General features: G+C 45.4%; 1 protein-coding gene across 17 annotated transcripts in view; it reads right to left on the bottom strand.

Moving 5' to 3' along the window:
* Positions 1-20,864, bottom strand: part of CAMK2G (calcium/calmodulin dependent protein kinase II gamma) — a 112,056-nt gene that overhangs the window by 3,518 nt on the left and 87,674 nt on the right. For 3 of the 17 annotated variants that reach the window (XM_015288318.4, XM_040702720.2, XM_040702719.2), the window contains exons 14-19: positions 11,154-11,222; positions 9,535-9,579; positions 8,831-8,879; positions 2,545-2,620; positions 2,052-2,146; positions 729-974 (exon numbers count right to left, since the gene is read on the bottom strand). In XM_015288318.4, coding sequence (XP_015143804.1) covers positions 742-974; positions 2,052-2,146; positions 2,545-2,620; positions 8,831-8,879; positions 9,535-9,579; positions 11,154-11,222 — 567 coding nt within the window. In that variant the 3' untranslated portion in view covers positions 729-741. Of the gene's footprint in view, positions 1-728; positions 975-2,051; positions 2,147-2,544; positions 2,621-5,064; positions 5,191-6,732; positions 6,847-8,830; positions 8,880-9,534; positions 9,580-11,153; positions 11,223-15,109; positions 15,143-20,864 lie in introns of all 17 variants that reach the window. The other 14 variants (XM_015288321.4, XM_040702721.2, XM_040702722.2 and 11 more) reach the window with 10 other exon arrangements.

Here is a 20,864-nt window from a genome sequence, read left to right as displayed (position 1 = left end):
CCATCAGTAGGGTTCAATCCTTCACAACACGTAAGAATAAAAACTCCTCTTGGCAGTACACAAGAAGCCAGAACTATACTACAGTGGCTCATTCTCAAATGACCACATTTAGAAAAGCTTCCTTACCAAGTATGGGAGTTGGGGTTTTTGTTTGTTTGGTTTTTTCCCTTTGCTTTTAAATAAAAAATCATTAGTAAAAAGTTGCTAAGATTAGGAAACTTAGGTGTTTAAAAATGAATGTGACATAAACTTCAGCGTATAGTGAAAGGAGGCAGAAAGATTACGTACATCTAAATAAGAGAAACCACTAAGCCACAGCAACCAAAGAAGAGTCCTCTCTGTAGTATGGAAAGCAGATCCCTGATAGCTGGGAAACAGCAAATCCGTGCACACTATGTGATACTCTTCCTCTCTGGTCTGCAGAGCAGGACTGTTAACTGTGGTCTGAGCACAGAGCTGAGGAAGCACTACAGGTACAATGGTAGCTGTGCTCAGGAGCAACCGTCTGACACATGACTCCAGTTCGTTAGGAGTGGCAGATAACCATCCTGAGTACAGAGGACAGGGCTTTCACAGGGCAATGTAAGTTTCTAGCCTACAGACAACTGAAAATGGTTCTCTCTCAGTCAGCTAAATATCACTGAATAGCCTAGGTGTATGACAGTGAATTCCCACATAGAGCAGCCTTTGGTGCGTGTACGATGCTCGCTCTCCCTGATCATCCGTACCTGTGTATGATCCTCACTGGAGAGGTGCTGCAGGGGCTCCAGAGCAGTGGTAGTGGACATTCAGCCACTTGCCATCTCGGCGGTGCCAGACGCGCGTCTCTTCGGACTGCGTGGTGCGGGGCCGGCCTTGGCCGTCAATGTACTGAGTCAGGCGGATATATGCGATGCAAGCAGCATCTTCACCGATGACATGGACGTGGGGGTTCAGGATGGTGGTGTGTATCGGCTTGCTGTTCTTCGACAGTACTGGCAGAACATGCAAAATCATCAGCTTAATTTTACCTCTGAGAGAGGAACAGCTTCCCTCCCACCCACTGTTTTTCGTAGTCTACTCACCTCCAGCTTTTTTGGGGGACACAACAAAAATTGCTCATCATTTTCCAGGCAAAAATCCAAGCCTTTCCAATTCTTTTTCCTAGCACCAATCCTCCTTTGGAACTGAGCCCTTACTATTGCCTAGAATCCCCCATTCTCCTTGCTCTCACTTCTGTAAAGGATACTTGTTACTCTCAATATCAAAGCTGCTGCTTCTTCGGTTACAGGAAATGATGTTTTAATTACCAGAACATTGTTGCAAGAGAGTAAATGATCAGGAAATCTATAAGCTGGGTCTGCAGTAAATACGAACAGGTCTCAGAAATGTGTAAAACTCACTCCAGAACAGGCTTCTGAAAGAGACAAGGTCTCTGCACACTTGGAGCACTCGAAATTTCATATACTGAAGACCTTGATTCACATCTCAAAATAAAACAAGTTACATTTAAGTTCTCATCTTGTGGAGACACCCAGAAAGGGAGGCAAATCCACTCTTTTACTGTCTCCCAGGCTGGCAAGGTGACCCTTGTATCCATTTAAGGGGTTCATTAGGTATTAGGGATCAGACACTGCCTAGGAAACACTCCAGTTTAACACACCAGTAATTTGTGCATCATTATTTTCATGTTTGTCTATTCAGTATACCTATCCCAAACATACAGATATCTTTTTTCGTTGAAAAATATGTTCATTCTTTTCCATTTCACATCAGTAGCAAATCTGGTGCCACAAACTTTTAAAGCTCCTGCTGTCTATGCTTATATATAATTTGCACCAGGCAAATCATATGCCTACAGTGAAGGGATTTGGGAGTTAGCATAGAAATTGTAGCTGAAAAAGGCTTTGAGGGAAAGCATGCTGTCTCTTATAAATGCACCACAATCCATGCACAACCAAATGCTTGCTGGTTCTGATAGTCAGAATAAACAAGAGTAATTTTCCCCCAAAAAGTGAAATAAAGGAAGATTACAGAGAAGGCTGGTAGTGTTACCAAATCTACCCACTCACAATTCTCAAAGTAAAACTTATGGAAATCCATTCCTTCAACCAGGTTCCCCAGTGCTTCAGGTTCAAATGAGGTCAAACCAGGATCACAGATTTTTCTGCAAAGAAAAGCAGCACAGCCTTACAGCCTCCATTTGTGCCCAAAGGTTATTTACACAGTAAAGTATTAGTACAGTATGTGAGTTGCACCCTGTGTGTGCCTCACAATTTCACTACTCTGATGAGTAAGTGCCTGGATGATGGGGTACCACTGTAGCAAAACAGGGTTGGTGCTAGTCAGCACTTCACACAAAACAAGCATCTATGTTTCTGGTATACAAACTTGTATTTTATTCTCAGACAACTCTATTGTATCCTAACTACAAATGATAAAGGCTACAATATACAACGCTTTTTACTGTCCCTGTGTGACTCCTGACTCATATCCAGGAGTCGAAATATAACTTGCACACCACCTGTCAGAAAAGCATCTACGCACAGACTACTAAGTACTTACGTATAAGCATCAAAGTCTCCATTGTTGATGGCTTCTATCAGCTGCTCTGTTATCTTAATAATTTCTTGTTTACGCACTGTGAACAAGAAGAAAGAGCAATTTAACTGCATATAAGATTTAAATGGGGACATGAGGCTAGTGGGTGCTTCCTACAAGCTATTTGCAGAGCACCATTAGTCTAGATCTCATAGGTCATTCTGCATTCTGGAGGTATGCAGTAACAACAGTCATCCATATGAGAGGAGGGGGGCAGTGGTATGACAGGGGAATGGTGATCCCATAATGCAGGGAGAAAGGAAATAAAGATGAAATGTTCAAATTCTTCTATAAAGGCTTGTCTCGTGCACCAGAGGTGTCTCCTGAATGACAGCTCTACGTGCTTCCAGGGATTCTGACTAGTAAACCTGCCAATGTGAACCATCTGTCTGGCAGCTTAAGATGTGGAAACCCGTCACCGTAGCAGCCATACACAAATGGCCACCAGGCAGACCAGACCAATTGGAAAAGGTCTCCCAGCAACCTGCCCATCACCATCACCAATACTTCAGCTACTATGAATGCTGCAAACAAGCAATTGGGACATGTAGGGATGATTTCCACAAGCTAGAAAGACAACCGCAGCAGGATGGATGGGTTGGACAAACAGCTCCTAGGTATATACTGATATGCTCTCTGCTCCTCAGGCAGATCCCTATGGCAGAGTTCTTTTCAGCACGAGGATGGCACTGCCATTAACCCATCTCAGCATACTGGGCAAGTGAAGACAGGCGGCTAGTTGCCTTCTGCTGTTTCAAGCTCTCTCTGGTCAGCACCTCTGCACTCTCTTCTCTTGGTCTATGGCAGCTGAAAGGAGGCCCCATTTCCTTTGAGGTTTTTCCATCTCCCCCCCCATACCACAAGTCCTTAACGCTACAAAGTTTGGCTTGGCTCTGCTAAATAACAGAACTTGAGTTCTATGACTGTATGCACATCCAACAGCTCTTCAGAATTCCCCACATATTCCCATGAGGCAGTATATACTATGCACTGTACAAGCATTTCAAAAAATGCTCTATACTATGTTTGCTGTTATCAAATAATGTACAGTTCCTACCATCAAAAGTAGAATGCCTTTAGGCACCTAAATTGCAGGTGTGTGACATGGAACTAGTCACTTGACTTCTCTCCTGCAGGCCCTTAAAGAAGCAAGCACCTTCGGAAGTCTCACCTGAGGATTCTCAGATGCCTACCAGCAGAAGAATGGTGTTGGAGTCCAACCTGCCATCTTTGGATGTCCAAGTCAGGGAAGCTGAATTTCACTCCAGTTGCTAGATGCTAGGATGAATTCCCCTCACCCTGAAACTTTACCCATGTGTGCCTATCACTCCAGCACTGAGAGAGAAGTGCAGCGGAAGAGCAACAGGATGGTAATCACATTGGCTACGAAAAGTGTCTGCATCCACTCTGGAAATCCACTAAGAGGACCACACTATTTAGTTAGACACAGAAACACCCTGGTTAGGGGACAGCTGGTTCACGATGCTAAGGAGCTAGTTTTGCCACTTGGACTGTATACATTCGCACACAAAAAATGCCACATAAGGAATGGATTAAAAGGACACAGTGGGCTATGTCTACTGGGAAAGATGTTTTTACAAAGCCTCTCACCCGGAACCATTTCCCCATGAAGCAGGCCTGCGCACCGCAGCCCTTCCCACGCAGAGCACACCCAGATGTGTGCAGTGCCTGAAGACAGGGCCCATGGAAAGGCTCCACGTGGGACGAGTGACAAAACCTGCAGACCACAGCCCCCGTGTGCTCCTCATCCCAGAGAGATCGGCACCCGCTTCCCAAACGCTGCCACGCAGCTCCATTGGCCCTACCCTTCAACCAGACCATGCCATCAGACTGTGCTCATCAGCTTGCTTTCACTACATGTCCCGAGCTGGAGCTGACACACAGAGGGTGAGCCACGCTTTCCAAGGAACAGTGCCCCAGCCTTCAGGCAGGAAGGCATTCACACCTGCTGCTTGCAGTGAGTCCTGCGGACTCCTAACTCACACAGCAGCAGGGCACAGAAGCAAGCAAGCACACACCAGAGGGAAAGAGTGACAGGGGGCAGCCTCTTGTTCTGCTGGGCGGCCTCACAGGAGGGCTATGCAGAGAGCTGCATGGCGCAGCAGCTCTCATGGACCCGAGGCCCCAGCAGGAGGCGCAGCGCGCAGTCGGGCTCCCCTCGGGGCGGCGGGAGAGCCCCGGCCCGCCCGGCCCCGCGGCGCCCCCCTGCGGCCGCCACCGCTCCCTGCAGTCTCGGGTGCGGTGGGCGGGAGCGCCGCCTGCGGGAGGCCGTGCACGGAGCGAGCCCTGCGGCCCGGCCCGGCCCGGCCCCTTCCCCGCCCGCCGCGAGCGGCCGTGCCTCTCGCCGGTCCCAGCAGCCGCCTGCCCCGAGGGGCCCCGAGGTGGAGGAGAGGAGTACTTCACAACGAAGGTGACTAGCGTTAGTTGCACTACTCCACTACTGCTACCCGGCTGCTAACTTACACGGTGCACTGTTAAGTACAAAGGGAACTACTGGAGTTAGCAAGGGCTCCGACCGAGCACGCTCTAACTCCAATGTCTGCCCTGGGCTGTCCCAGGCAAGAAGCTTCTCTTCACAAGACTGTGTAGCTGCAAAACAAACGTAAGCATTACAATAATAAACAAACAAACGCAAACCAGAAAGCAAAACCAACAAAGAAGTACAAACGCACACACAGCCCCAGCCCGAGGGCACGCAGACTCCCGCAGCCCAGCCAGCTCCGCTACCTCAGCCGCGGGCGCCTCGAGCAGGAGAGCCCCGGGAGCGCAGCGGGCGCCGCGGTGCTGCGGGGAGCGGGAACAGCGGGTGGGACGGAGCAGCACGAGGGTGAGGAGGAGATGCGAGCAAAGGGAAAGGCAGCAGAGCACCCCATCACTGCAAATCTCACTCGGGGAGGGGGGCGAGCAGGGAGATGGTGCTCTCAGGGCACCGAGCAGGGCCTGCGGACAGGAGGAGTGAGGTAATAAGGAAACAGCAAGGGGCACTTCACAGCAAAAAAGGAATCGAGAAGAGATCATTTCCCTTCCATTCTGGCTAGGCAAAACACCTTTCCTTCCCACCGTCCCTCACAAACCAGCAGTGTGACATTCTTAAAGCTACTTCAGAAATAATCAACAGAGAGGCTCTAACTGCTGCAGCACATGAGACATGGGTGCTGTGTGCAGGAAACCACAGAAGGATGGCAGGAGGAGACAGAAGAGCACACCCAGTCCTCCTTCCCCAGACTGACACGAGAAGAACCAAACAGTCCCAATGTTCCCAACTCACAGCAAAGATCCTCCCACCGCAGCGTTAAACAGGCAACAAGTAAGGTGTGTATGTAGGAGGGAGGCTGGGAACACCACCTGCGTCCTTCTCCAACCTACCAGCTTGTGCACACCCTGTGTGCAGAGCTTTTCAGCCACAGGCTCCTCTCACAGAGGCGGCGGGTTCAGGAGGGAGCAGGCAGAAGGCACCACAGCTGGCTGATCAACCATGGTACCAGCAACTGAGCACCACAGTGCAATGTAAAGCACCGCAGAGATGTCCCTCAGAGCCAACACTATCAACACATTTTCATTCTGAGCACCTGATGGTGGGTTCAGAAATGCTGGAGGGTGTTCCAGCAGCCACATCTCTTCCAGAACACCACTGATTCAGGCACCATCAACTGCTATTCACTCACGCTGTGCTTCCTGAGCACCGCCCCTGGCCAGGGAGCTCCCAAGCTCGTGCCAAGTGAGACTGAACTCGGCCTCGTGTGCCCTGCAGCAGAACTGCTCTGCTGCCCACCTACAGAATAGGAAGCCCAGATGTGCAGGGACTCCCTTGAGGAGACCCCACAAGGCAGCGTATCTCCCGAGAAGTCCACATCTCACCTAGATGGAAGTAAGGGAATGGAATTGGCCAAGATGAGGTTCTGTCTTTTCAAAAGAGGAGGGAAAGGTTTGGAAGTTTTCAGAGTGTGAAAGAGGGTATTTTGCAGGAAGGGAGATGATTTCTTTTTATTCTAGAGTACTGGAAATGAAAAAAAAAATCAACATTCTGGAAGGAAGTCGAGGAAAGGAAAATTCTTGGGGAAGGAGAAACAGGAAAGGTAGGAGGGAAGAGTGGGAAAAAGATACTGTGGAGCACTGCACCCCTGGACTTACTGGCTGAGAAACAGAGAGAAAGCTGGGACTGCATGGACTCAGTCTGTGTTTTGCTCTCACTGTGCCTCCGTCCTTCAAGCACTGAGCTGCCGTCCCCGGTGGAGAGAGGGGGAGCTAGCATGGCAGGGAATTAAAACACAAACACAAACAAAACACGCAAGTTCAGTAAATAAAAAAAGAGAAAGGAAATAGGAGAACATTAAAGAAACCACAATGCTGGCACAAAACATGCAGGAGAATCCTTCAGGGCAAAACCGAGAAGACAGCTTTACAACATGGAACTGCTGTGCAATTTATATAGACACAGGGGGCTGCTCCCTTCAGCCCCACCACAGTGGAAACAACACAACCCTGAAGCAACAGTCACTGATGTAGCACAGTGTCTCCTACAACATAGAATAGATCTGCATAACCTGTGTCTATTGAAAATAGGAGGTCAGAAGCGGAGTTGCACAAGCTCTTCCCTGTTCCCAGAGTCACGGCTATGCAGAACGCTGAGCTCCAACACCTCAAAGCTTTTGGTCTATTTAATCTTGCTTGAGTGCTTGCTTTGCTTAAAACGAGGAGGGGCAGGAGTGGAAAAGGAATACTACCATAAAATGAAGCACTAGAATTACCAGATAGAGCTGGCCATAGCACAAAGCAGTACTGTGCGAGTTCATTCCCACCCAACTACCTTTCAAATATTCCCTTCTATTAAGATCGTAATATATTCTAACCTCTGCCAAATCTGTTTTGATTTGCAGCAATGCAGTCCTATATAATTCTTCATAGATTTAGTCCTGGCCAGCTGCCCTTGCTCCCCCACCTAGCCTCCCTCTCTTCACAGCATTCGTATTCCTGTCTTGCAGGACACCCATTGGCTCAGATGGCTCCAGTATAGAAACTCTCCTGAATGCGGGCTGCCAAAGGAGAGGAGGTTCTGGACAAGTGTCTATTCTGGGCAGATACGCAGCAAAGATTAGGTAAACCAGTTTCATCACCATGCTACAAAAACCATCCAGTTCTCTTCCCTCGAAGCTGGGTTCTTAAACCACAGACTACTCTTTGGCGAAAAGGTGAGAGGCAGGACACTGTGCTATTATGACATCAGGTCTCATTTGAAATAACCGGTATTGTACAGCTCACTCAGGCTCCAGCACACATTTCTGCTCCTTACGACTCCTCAGAAGAGAAGATAGCAGCTTGTGAGAAGCTGCAGGAAAAGCAGCAGGAACTAGCCCAGCTGACTGAGGTGACATTGCTGCTACGCCACAGGGCCAGCGTTGATTTTTTCCCTGGATATGCAACTCTGACTGACTACAGGGAGAACAAGGATGCCCCCGCCTGAAAATGCAAACTAATACCATATCTGCCAACTGCATTCACCCATCCTAAACCTGCTCATTCGGGAAAGCCTCTTTCCCCACTTCCCGCCTTATGGAGATCAGGATGAGAACAGCTGCTAGAACAGCGCTATCAGATAAGGGACCCAGAGCTCCTTCACCTAGAGAGTTTTACAAGCACAGAATATTTATGATGTGGTCACTGAAAGGCATGAAATCTCTACTTAGTCTCTCCCTCTACCAGCATCTGCATCAGGGACATGAGAAATCACTTCAGTTCAGACAACAGGCTATCATCTTTGTCTTTGAAGCAAAAATAGACAGACCCAAAGAGGAGGGGTGGGGGAGAGAAAGGTGTGTGCACATCACTAAAAAGATTCCCAGAAAGAGGCAAGAAAGGAGGCTGCTTCTTTCTCAATTGAGTGACAGAGAGGTTTCAACTCCCTGTAATCTGCAGGGAACCATAAAAAGCACAGACTCCAAACCTTGAGAGACTAGCGGAGATTTTCCATGCCTAGAAATGGACTGGAGATGAACAGATTATGAAATTTGCAAGCAAAGAGCTCTAAATCCAAGACAAGGACAAATTAGCTCAGGACAAAAAGGGTTTGTATCTCACAGAGGCCAAGTCAACTGGTTTCCCAGCATTCTGTCCCACTGTGACAGGAATGGCAATGTCATTGCAATGGGAAGATAGTTCAGTGCAATGATCAAATCTCCAGGAACCCCTGCCTGCACTTAACTGCATTGGAAGTTACGGGCAAAACACCTACCTTTCAGATCCTCATCTTCGGTTGTGGTGTTACAGCTCTCTGTAGAACCCTGCATGGCAGAACAGAGCATTACCAGGCATCAGCAGTCAGGAGTTAGTAAATAATTTGATTTTTAATTTTTTTTTGTAAAGGAAGGTAGGGAAAGCATAAACACATAGGCAAAGGTGGCAGAGCCAGGATGACACAGCGAAGATTTGGATGAAAGCAGGCCAAATATTAAGCCAAACTCGATAGCATCACTGCTAAACTTTTGCACGTAGAAGCAAGTTCAAGCCATCCACGCATGATTTTTATAAGAACAGGAGTAACCAGACTCTGTCAAGTGAGATCAAATGGGAGTTGCTTCTTTTTGGAAGAAGAATAGCTACAAGAGCTTAGGAGCCCTTCCTTAGCTTTTCTCAAAGGAACAGATCTCCCTTTCCTGTATAAATCAATGCATGAGCACCTGTATCTTCTCATTCACTCCACCTGGAAGTGGTGGTTACACACCACTGTAGAAAAGAGATGATGATATTTGAACTGTTGTCCCTACTCAGGCTCTTCTAGAGATCTACATCCACATGACACAACCCTCCCAAGTCTACTGCCAGCAGTATTCAGGAACATGCTACAAACCAAACACCAGAAGGGCAGAAACTGAACTCAGACACACAAAGGTGAGAATGTCAGAGAGAAGTTTCTCTGGCAACACTCTCATCCCTTACCTTTATGCCATCTGTAGCATTATGGACAACAGTTGTTTGAGGCTCCTAGGAAAGGATGGAAGAATCGTTAAACTCCAGCTCCCATGCATTCTCTCATTTGCTTTCACTCCCCATCAAGTGGAGAAAAGGTGACTGACATAAAAATCAAACCACAAAGTCCAAACAGCACACATGTGCTTGCGTGCATGCGCACACACTTCCTGCACAGAAGGTTTCCAGAAGAGAGACACTATACTAAAAGCTACAGTCACAAGGAGACAAAGCCCCCAGCACTCCCTGCAATTACCCCAATTCCCAATTTGCCTCCAGAGAAGAAAACTGGCACAAATGCCAGAGAGCAGCACAACAGCCAGCCCTCTATGGCTGTTCATCAGGTAATGACTCCTCAGCAGTGTCTGCAGTGAAAAATGATTCTGAAGGTGGACAAAGGTAGGAAAGGGTAATACTGGGCTGGGACCTTTGTCTCCTAGGTTTTGGGAAAGTATGCCGGGTGTCCTGTCCTTAAAAAGGGACATTCATAATTTCCTTATCAAACAAGGATAAGCCAGACCACATCGATGCCTTTCATCAGGAATTGCTAAGGGAACTGGGCTGGAAAAAAAGGCTTGTTTGTCTACAAGTCTCTAAGGTGGGATCCAATTTCAATAATCGTAAGTAATTTAGAAAGGTTCCTTCAGTATCAAAACCATAACAAACAGAGCCAGTGAAGGGAGAACAGAAAATTATGAAGTGTCCCAAGAACCCTTTGCCCTACAATAAATAATGAGAACATCAAACCCCACCATTCCACCCTCCAAAAAATTGCCAAATCCAACTCTCCAGGGACACACAACAAAGAGCAGCTACGGGCCTATAGGTGCTAACGAGCTCCTGCTCATCCCTTCGTTACCGGGACAAGGCTTCAGGATCCCGCACCATTTCCTTCAGCTGCCATCCCTCTGGCAGGGTGGCTCAGCAAGGGCACCAGGACCGTGTTGGTGCAGTGAGGTACACTCACCTACACACCTCTGTCACTCATTTCACTGCTGCTTGATATCTCAGTGTGCTGAGGAGAGCACGCTGTGCTGCGCCATTAACTGCACTAGGCAAAGGGCACCCAATGAAGCCTGCTGTACACTGTCCATCAAACAGAAAATGCTAGCCCAGCAAGCCAGCTAGTGCAGAGGATCAAGCACACAACTGAGTAGGCCAAACAGACTGTCTAAGGCCTCCTCTGAATACCCTTTGCCTGCCCTTTTCTTCTGTGGTGTAGTCCATCCTCAACTCTCTAGCTGTTGGAGAGTGGATAGAGCTGGGCCACTCTTCTTCCAAACCAGCCTCCCCAAAGCCAGCAGGACCAGCTGAACGGGACACAGAACTATACAGGGATGGCACAAGGGGAAGTCCAGGCAAGCTGCAATCCTCACATCCCACCACAGCTCTGCTCAGCACCCCCACCCCAAAGCCTGTGAGGCTGTGACCAATACCCACAGCAGCACAGGGACACGGACAGAACAAAGCCAAAACACAAGCTGAAAAAGCAGCACAAGCAGCACTCGGGGTGGGGGGAAGGAGAGAAGGGGAGAGGACAGAGTCAAAATTAAACCAAACAGGAAAAAAAAAACAGTTGGGGAAGATACCATGGACGTCTGCACTGGGGGTGTTTCTTTTGCAGTGCTTACTATACTGGTTTTGTTGTTGCTCTGTGGCTGAGACAGAAAAACATGTTTTTAGTCCTCCTGCTGGGCAAGGACAGCAAGAAAAAACAGCATTGCTTCAACTCCAACCACGTCCTCAGACCCACCCCTCCCCACCATCTCAGACAAGAAGAGGGAGGAAGGAGGAGTGCTGCCCAGGCTGCTGGACATCATCCTTACCTCAGAGGCAACAGATGTTGCAAGGGAAGTACCAAACCCCAAATGTGAATGAACTGAAAGAGCTATAAGGATGGAAAATAGAAGGGGAAAAGGCAGCAGCCTAAAGGGATGGGGGGAATCTTGGAAGGAGCACTAACAAAAATATTTGGTGAAGAAGAACGGGAAATGACAGCAGTCCCAAGAGAAAGACTACAAAAGTGACAGAGGCACAACTGCCAAGGTGCTGCCTCAAACAAGGGACAAATGGGAGTTGTGACTGAGAAGTCCCAAAGTGCCCAGGAACAGTCCTAAATATGTGATGATGCTGAGACTCCCAGAGAATCTACTTATGTAAGAAAACACATGGTCAGCCCTCCAGAGATGGTAGAGAAAAGGTGAGGTATGGTGCATTATGTCCCTGCTGTGTCCTGAATTATAAAAACTTATAGGGCCAAAATATGGAAAAGTGAAGGGGAATGCCCACAAGGAAAAGTCTTTCCAACTCCCCAAGCAGCAAGTTCTCTGGATGGTGCCCAGTAGTTTTTCCATCTTTTCCCTCTTCTGTTTCTTAGTAGCTGTGATTAAGAATAGAGTTTCTGTTCCCTGCCTTCACACAGCACAACAGTGAGGTAGTCACCAGCTTGTTGCACAGAAACGTCCCACTATAGTGCATGTCAGTTCAGTTGGGAATGAACAAACTCTGCTTCATGGAAGAAAAACCCGTGCCCACTACTACATGTTTCCCAGCCCATAAATCCAGTCATTTTTAGGGGATGTAAGCCCACAGTTTACACTGCTGCATAACCCCTACACCAGGTGTATAGCACTCTTGCTGTCAGATACCAGCAATAATGTCAAAATAAGCACTACAAGAGCCTCACTCAAACTCCTTGGTCAACAAGTGAGGGTGGCTGGAGCTGAGCTCACACAGCAAGGTGACCTTATTGCAGTTGCTCCTTATTCCACAATGCAAACTCACACCACAAAACAGGCCATTATCACCCAGTCTCTAGCACAAAGAATGCACAAGTCGAATGTTGAGTTGGAAAACATCTGCCAAAAGTTTAATTAAGTCAACCAGAGAAAGAGCCTTTGAGGTTGAAAATTCACACAGACCACTAATACTTCAGTTTTCCTTCGCAAGCAGCATGCTTTGGCTTAACTATCCCTTTAGGAGAGGGAGAGAGGGCAAAGAAAAGGATGATGGGGCAGGTGGAAAGGGGGATAAGTGTGAGAGAGAGACAGTAATGAATGCTTTAAAAATTAATGGGAAAAAAAAAAACAAACATGTGACACACTCATTCCCCAGAACTAAGAAAGGAGAAACACTTCTCAAATTATTTATTGCCTCTTCCTATACAACCTCACATTATCCTAAGACTTTGGCCTTCCAAGAGCTTTGCTTCCTGCATGCTATTTCCAGCCTGATGGCACAAGAGATGACAGGCTGCTGCGGGTATAAGAAAGGAGCAGATGGACCTGAAAAAATGAACCCCAAGCTATTTTGTGGCAATGTTTGGGTCCACTCATCCACACAGCACTGAGGTTCCTGTATGTCTTCAAAACCAGTGATCCTAACGCAGAGATCTAACTTCCAAACCTCTTGCAGCAAGCAAAGCACAACTCATTTTTCTCAGTTCACTGGGATAAGAAGATAAAGTTAGCATGAAAGAAAGTATACAAAAATGCTTTTGATTTTTTGGAAGGCTTTATACATGAGATCAAATAGAAAAAAACATCTAGAAAGCCACTGTTCTGGAGAAAAAAGTTAACAGCAGCTTTGTAGGCATGGGATGTCACCTTACAAAGCACAAATCCACACGCAACCCAGAACATGCAGCCTGCCCTCCACGCTGCACTGAGCACTCAGTTCATCCATCATACTCCTCCCTGTCCAGTGACGGAAAAAGAGCATCATATTTGCCAGTCAAGTAGTATATTTGCCATTCACATAGTATTCTACTCCACGACAGAGTCCCAAGAGAATAAGAGGTAAAAGACTCAGGCTAAACACATTCCACAGTTCTTCCTCTGAATGGAGGTATCTGATGTACTAAGTTTCCCACACATACTTGTGTCTTCTGGCTTTCTAGCCAACTACCCTTCAGTGGAAAAGACTGGTGTGCCCGACCCCAAGCCCAGGGTAAACAGCCAGCTCTTACCCCTCTTTCCCCTCCTGCTCCCAGCCAACATCAGCGTCACTGGGCAGGCTGTGATCCTTGGTAATTCACAGCAGCACAGCTCAAGTTAAAAGAGGCCAATTCACCTAAAAAGGTGCCAGCCCCTTTTGAAGATCCATGTAACACTATTAGTTTTGGCACAGCATTTGGCAACGTTTCCTGAGCTAGACAAGAGACAGACAGACAGGCACAAACAACACAGGGTGCAAGAGAAAGAAAACAGACCAGTGATCATATCGCTAGGGACACACACTTCTGGCAAACTAAAGAACGTAAGTACCGACACATGGGCTGTCTCTGGTTATTTAGCCACCTTCACTGCTTCTATGTTTTCTACGGCTGACGCTTACACGGTTTATATATCCCAACTGCTTTAAAACAATGTGCAGAAGGAATTTAAGTCCTGCTGGCAGTGGGCAGATAGGCAAGGCTAGAAAAGCACAAAGAACTCCTGCCCTGGTAATTCATAAAGGCAGGGCTGGTGAAAAGCGTGACCCAAGCATCAGATTTTCCAAGCAGTACTTAGGGATTAGATTTTGTGTTTACACAGTCTTAAGCTATCATTGAAGGAGGAAGAGAGGAAATATCTTCCAGACAGTAACGTAGAAATCATTCTGCTTTCTCAGTACTACAACATTCCCGTTCCCATCTGCAGTAGTGAGAAATATTTTCTGTTCTTTTTCTGTCAGAAGGAGACAATTCCATCACTAATGTTGTACATCAGTTACTGTTCATACCTCAGCGTACAGACACAGGTGTTATCTAACAGGCTGTATATGAGCTCTTACAATATGGCACTGGCCAATTTTCTCTTTGCTCCCTTCGGAGTAGATTTGACTGCTTTTGTAACACATTCTATAGATGTCAAACATCTGGATGGATGAAAAACAAAATGAATAAGACAGGGGAGGCAGTTATTGGGTATTTGGTCATGCTGGGACACAGAAATGAAATCAAAACAAAAGGAAGTTTTGGATTATAAAGGCTCTGACAAACCTTTCCAATAAGAATGCTTAAAAAAAGAAGTGTCCGGCAGCTCTGAGCCGCCCAGCAGTGCTGTGCCCACACATTTCATCTGTACAGTGGAGCCCCATCAATCTCTGCCACATTTGGAGCGACTCCCAGTTTGTTCTACACTGCAGGGCTCCCAGCAAGGATGACTGCACCAATACCAGGCAAAGCACCTGCCTCTCTTTTTGGCACCTTTGCAACAGAATGACAAAGCCCCACGTCCAGGCCAGGCACACACCTACCCTGCTGAGCCCAGGAGAACAACTGCCTTTTTTATTTCACACTCCAATCAGACACTGACAGCAGGCAAGGTCAAACTGCATTTCCATCAGTGGATTTTCCACACAAAATGGGAACTGTGCGGCTGGCCGGGGGCCAGATGATCACAGAGCCCTTTTAGTGAGGACATGGACCTTTCAGTGCACAATGACTCCCCGCCACCACCCCCCTGCACAGACATGCTATGTAGGGTGATGAGCACAAGCCGAGCGTGCATGGCATGAGAATGGCGGACGCACGAATCGCAGGCAGCTTACGGGAGGTGCTCACCATCAAATGCACACTGGAGCTCGACTTCCTTTTCTGGACACACCATTGAGAGAGGGAAAGAGAAGGGAAGAAAGGAGATGAGAAGAAAAGCACAGAAACTATTCACACATTAGTGTGCCAGCGAGGGCCCCCCTGCCAATAATGCTCCCCTAGGGCGGGTATAAGCAGCAGCAGAAAGGCACAGACACACAGTAAGGTGCAGTCAGAAGCTGAAGAGCACTGCTACACACCAGGGGAAAGGGCAGGGTGGAAGACTCCCATCCACTCAAACACTGAAGTCAAAGCATAGGTGCTCCGTACACTGATTAAAGGAGAGAAGAAGTAGGAATACATATGTACAAGACACGGGTTGCGAGGAGAGTATGTGCTTTCCCACTTCAGAAAACTGTGCAGCTTGCCCAGCAACACTGAAGAAGTGAGCAGTAAACCACCAGTCATTCACATCATGTAAGAGGCATGAGTGCGTTTGCAACTAGACTAGGGTGGGAAGGAGAAAACAGTGGGCGAGGTGACCCCAAGGGCTTCAGGAAAAAGGAGAAACTTTTGTGTATAGCAGCAGAAAGGATCCCTTACAAAAAAATTAGGCAAAGATGCACCCATGCTCAGACACAGAGGAAAAGCAAGAAAGGTAAAAAGGCACTCAACAGCCAGCACACCTTGCACTCTCACATACTCAGAGAACAAACAGTGAGCAACGCTCAAGCACTACCCAGCTTTCCAGACATTTATTCTTGCTCCAAAGACATCTTCAGTCATCTTCAACGACTCCTTCACACCAAACATCACTTTCCAATAAACCAGGCTCAGCATGCATTTCTCTGCTCTTTCGTAACACTCTCAGTGTCTCACTCTGTCCACACCGCATCTGGCAGGTCTCTCAGCATTACAGTTTCTCGCCCCCATCAACTCTGCATAAACTTTCCATCTGCTGTTCTCCTTCGGTGCTATGTAAGCTTTGAAGCTCACTGATTTGTTGATTGACCTTCCACTTCATGGAGGAAACATAGGGCTTGCCATTCATTACCTGCCCTACAGCCTTCTGATTGATTTGATTTCCTTTTAAGTCATTTTAACTTCTCCACAAGTGTTCCCTCAAGCTAGAGCTAAGATGGGATGTACCACCAGCACATGAATACAAAGCTCAGACTACCACCAACTCAGAGGAATCCTTGTTTCCAGTCACAACAGGGAATTCATGACTGGGAAAAGATGAAATTCACACCAACTGAGAAACCGCTTCAAAACTGGAGTTATTTTTAATGCATCCTATAAGTTGTAGCAGACAGAGACACTGCAGGGAAACTTTTCTGTAAAGAAGATAGCATCACTTGACGTTTCAGTAGATTTCCAGTGAGTCACAGAAACAAGAAAAGGAGTGGAAAATGCTGAGAGAACCAAAAGTTCTTCATAGAGGGAGAATCAACCAATCCATACAGAAAACAATCACCTTCCTATTTCTCTCCTTCAGAACTAAAGGCAAAAATAACACTGACACAGCTTGAAACAGAAACCTCTGCAGAGCAGAATTTAATTAAAGTACAACCTAAATTTAAAACAGTGTTGGTCTATTAACATGATATGATAGATTGTGCAAATCCCAGAAAGTACATAATTTCTGGCTAGGTGGTGAGTGAGGAGACCAGAGAATGCGAGTACTATTGCAACTCAGGACAGACTGGACAACGCCAACACCAAGCACTGACATTAAGTGTTAAAGCATCAAAACATAGTTAAGTTAAAATAAATAAATGAAAGTTTCTAACAGCAAACCAGTCTCACAGTGCCCTCTGTAAGACCTAGCTGTGTCATCTTTCCAAGACCAGATGAGTAAAACTTTTCTTCTTGCAGCGTGACTGTAACTTATGAAGAAAATAAGATAACAGAAGCTTGCTTACTAATAGGTCTCTCTCTCCCCATGACAGCTACATCTCTAAGTGCTTTTAGGCAATACTGAGACATCGTAAGGAGTAGAAAAAATTGTTAAAGAAAGAGATCTACCTTACTGTAAAGTACTTCACTGACCACTTGAAGGATTTCCCTGAATCTAAGCAACAAAACATAATCCCAGATCGGCATGGGTAACATTTTCCTCTCAAACCCAGGTATCAATTTTTTATTTGTGTTAAATTCAGGTGGTCACCTCGTAAAAGAGGAACAGATGCTCTACAATTAAATTTAAAGAATCTCACTTTAGGTAACAATAAGCTCAAGTCAGCAGATGACAGAACATACCCTGAAGAACCACTGTCTCTCCAGCATAGTTGCAATACTAGAAAGAAGCACAAACTCTTCTGAGCACCTACAGGAAACACAATGAATACTAGAAGATGCTAAGGGAAGTAGAGTGATCCCAGTAAAGATTCCATTCAATTCTACATACTTAACAAGGACATATTTTTACAATAGCTTTTTGCATTCCTGTTATTTCCATGCAGTTCCCCTCCAGTCTGAAACAGATTGTGTATTTGTTAAAATATTGCTCTTGTTCTAACTCACATTCCTATGAAAAACCATTTCAGGACTCAATGTAGGAAAAAAATAAGTTAAACTCAAAGTTGATTGATGAGAGGCAGCCTCAACTAGCAGTTGTGGGTGCCTATTTCCACCTTTGCTTTAGTCCTTCTATGTGATGCTGACTGAATCATTTTGTCTCTGTGAATCCATTTTTTCCTCCTGCCCTTTGTCAGCTTGTCTATTTAAATTGTAAGCTAAGAGGCAGGGATTTTCTGCTTAGGCATCAATACAGTACTAAGCACATTGGACCCTTGATCTCAGCTGGAGTTTCTAGGCATTATAACAATACAGTGCAAAGAGTGAATGCATCAAAGGTGCGTAAAATGCCTTATTGGATGTCAGCGCTTAAACAGACCTGAAGTGCTCACTCTGAGCATTTTGAGTAATGCTATTCAGCATAAAACTGGTGTTCAGGTGAACTTGGGTTCTCCTCATTTAGCTTCAGCATAACAATCTAATTTAAACAGTATGGTTCAAGATCATGTACAATACACAGACAGAAATAGGAGCATTAACTCCTCCTGTTGATCATTACATGGATATTACTTGACCCTCACAGATTTCAAGATAGATAATCTTTGAGGATTTCCTGTTGGTTCACTGTGCTGCTGTGCCTTTCGTCCATGGCATGTTATCACTAACTGGTTCCTCAGAAGCAAAGACAGCTTACAGAGCACTCCTGTCTTCCCCATACACTTTTTTATTGGGCAAAGTGCAGGGAAATACCCACTAGACATAAAATGTACACTTACTGCACTATGCCTTATGAACAGCAAAACAAATGGTATACAGTGCCTCTGCAGTTACATAAGACTAAGGGAAGGCTTTACAATGTTACAGAATTAACCTTGTTACAATAAAATGTGGGTTTTTACTCTTCCAGTTGAGTTCTCCTTTCAGCTATGCTAGTCAGCATTTCCTGTGAAAGAAGACTGTGCATGCAGTAAACAGTGCAGGTAAACAGTCAACAACTTTTGCAAAGCACTGCAAGTGAATGCTGTTGAACCTTTTTACATCCCATAGAATTCCACACAAGTTTCTATTCGTATAAAACTGGGCCTGAAAAATATTATTAGTATCATTTTGTATTCTCAAACCTAATTGTTCAGTGGGAAAAAAAAAGCCATAAAAAGAAGATGAATCTGACAAAGAGCTTAGAGAAGATCTAATTTTAAAATAATTACAATTATATCCTTAACTAAAAATAGCAATTTGTACATTAGCATATTCTGATTACAAAGATGGCTCTGACAGGCCCTCCAATGACGGGAAACAAATGCATTCTCTCACACTAGAAGGAAGGGAAATTCCCCTTTAGGAGAAAAAAAAGAGCGTGGTTGTTTGAAGTGCTGCCCAGAGACAAAATCAACAGCAGGACTATGACACTAACTACAGGGAGCCCAGATTCTGACAAGGTCAGAGAACAGACATTCAACAGAAAGCGTCCATAATCTTCATCCAGTTGTCTGCCCCTGCTCGTTCCTTAACCCCTCCCTCACCTTCACTGGACAGTAAATCCAGATTACAGGCAGAAAGAGGAACAAGGTAGGAAGTAGATTTGATATGAAACGATGCAAAATAAAGTTAAAAATGGCAGCTGCACAATGTTGCTCATAAATATAGAATCTTAAAAATAAAAATAAAAAATACCTGGAACCTACAGTGCTGGCCCACAAGATATCTGGTATGTTACATGGCTCTGCAATTCGTCACTCAGTATCTTCTATAGCCTCGCTTTCTGGATTTGAAAGCAGAAAAGCATGTTCCTTTAGTATCAAACCTGGGCCTTCCTTGTTGCTACTCCATCAGCTTGGATCCAAATTATGCCTGAAGAAAGTGAGGGCAGCACTACCAACAAAGGTTTGATGAGCAGGGACAATTTAAGATTCAAGGCAGTTTAAATCATTCATTATTTAAGATAACGGAAAAGTTCTCAAGTGCCAAGCTGATGAAATATCTGCCAATTAGCAGAATTAGTACTTTAAATAGAAGCAGCAGTGCAGAACGAAAACCAGGAATGCTTCAAATAGACACACAACGAACTTGCTAGAGGAGACGGTCGTCCACAAAGAAATTAATCAAAATGAAGTTCATCAAATGTCATCAACTGCGGACACACTTATATCGGAATAAAAATGTTTCTTTTCTGTCCTCTCCTACTGATTTAAGCTCTTTTTTCCCTGTCCAAAAACGTCTGATGCAAGTAAAATGTATGCATCCTCACTGATCCAGCATGTTACGCTTGCTTCAGCTAACGAGTAATGTCAGTTTCACAGAAACAAATAAAACCTGTGTTTGTTTCTTACAGCGAGCATATTATATGAGCATTGTGCCCTTGTCACAACATATGGCTATGTGCATCTGTCTCATCACTTACGCTAAATCAGCAGCAACCTTCTTCACTTTGCATCACAAATTCATTAACAGATATTTGCAAGGAACTCCTGTGAATAATGCACAAGAAAGACATATAGACCTCACTTAAATTTGCCTAATACCATGTGGTATGAATTTCAACAGTTTGTGAACTAATGCAGGACTCTAGCATAAATACATCTGAATACCAGATGAAGATAGGAAAAAATGCCATGAACGGAAAGCAGATTGTGACAAACTGATCATGCTTTCCTCTCAAAAGGTTTTGAGCCAATGATTTTTACAGTAGTGTATCATCAGTTCACGGCAGAAATGCTATGTTTGCTTCATCTACCGTGTAGATATGTGACAGTGCTTGTGTGGAGCACAGGAGCGCTGCCACAGGACTTTTTTCCTTACTGGGAAAAACCAAGGGAGAAACTGAAATATTTTCTTACAAATGTCTACAATTAATGAATTTCTAAAAAGATATTAAAAAAAAAATAATTAGAATAAAAACAAGGAAAAAAGCAGAAGTCTCCATATCTGGTGTGAATGCAAGAAACAGCCTAGCCACGTCACATGTGGTCATCAGAAGACTACAGCTGAATATTCAGCATGCATACATCTGATGTAAAATCTTGTGTATAGGAAGCGGGAGTAATAAAGATACCACAAAGATGGAAGTGCATTTGGTGCTCAAGTCATTCTGTCCAAGTTCTACGCTACTGCAAACAGAAAAAAAAAAAAAAAAATAGCCCACTACAGGCAATGCAAGGTCAGATGCTCTCTAACTAAACCCATCACTGGGCACAAGTTTTTGGTCAGAACTAATTAGGATGAGAAAAATGTGGCTAAGATTACATGTTTCCTGCATGTGGAACAA

This window comes from Gallus gallus, chromosome 6, assembly GCF_016699485.2.
Source record: "Gallus gallus isolate bGalGal1 chromosome 6, bGalGal1.mat.broiler.GRCg7b, whole genome shotgun sequence".
Taxonomy (NCBI): domain Eukaryota; kingdom Metazoa; phylum Chordata; class Aves; order Galliformes; family Phasianidae; genus Gallus; species Gallus gallus.
The sequence above is the reverse complement of the archived record's forward strand: the minus strand, read 5'-3'. Positions and strand labels throughout refer to the sequence as shown.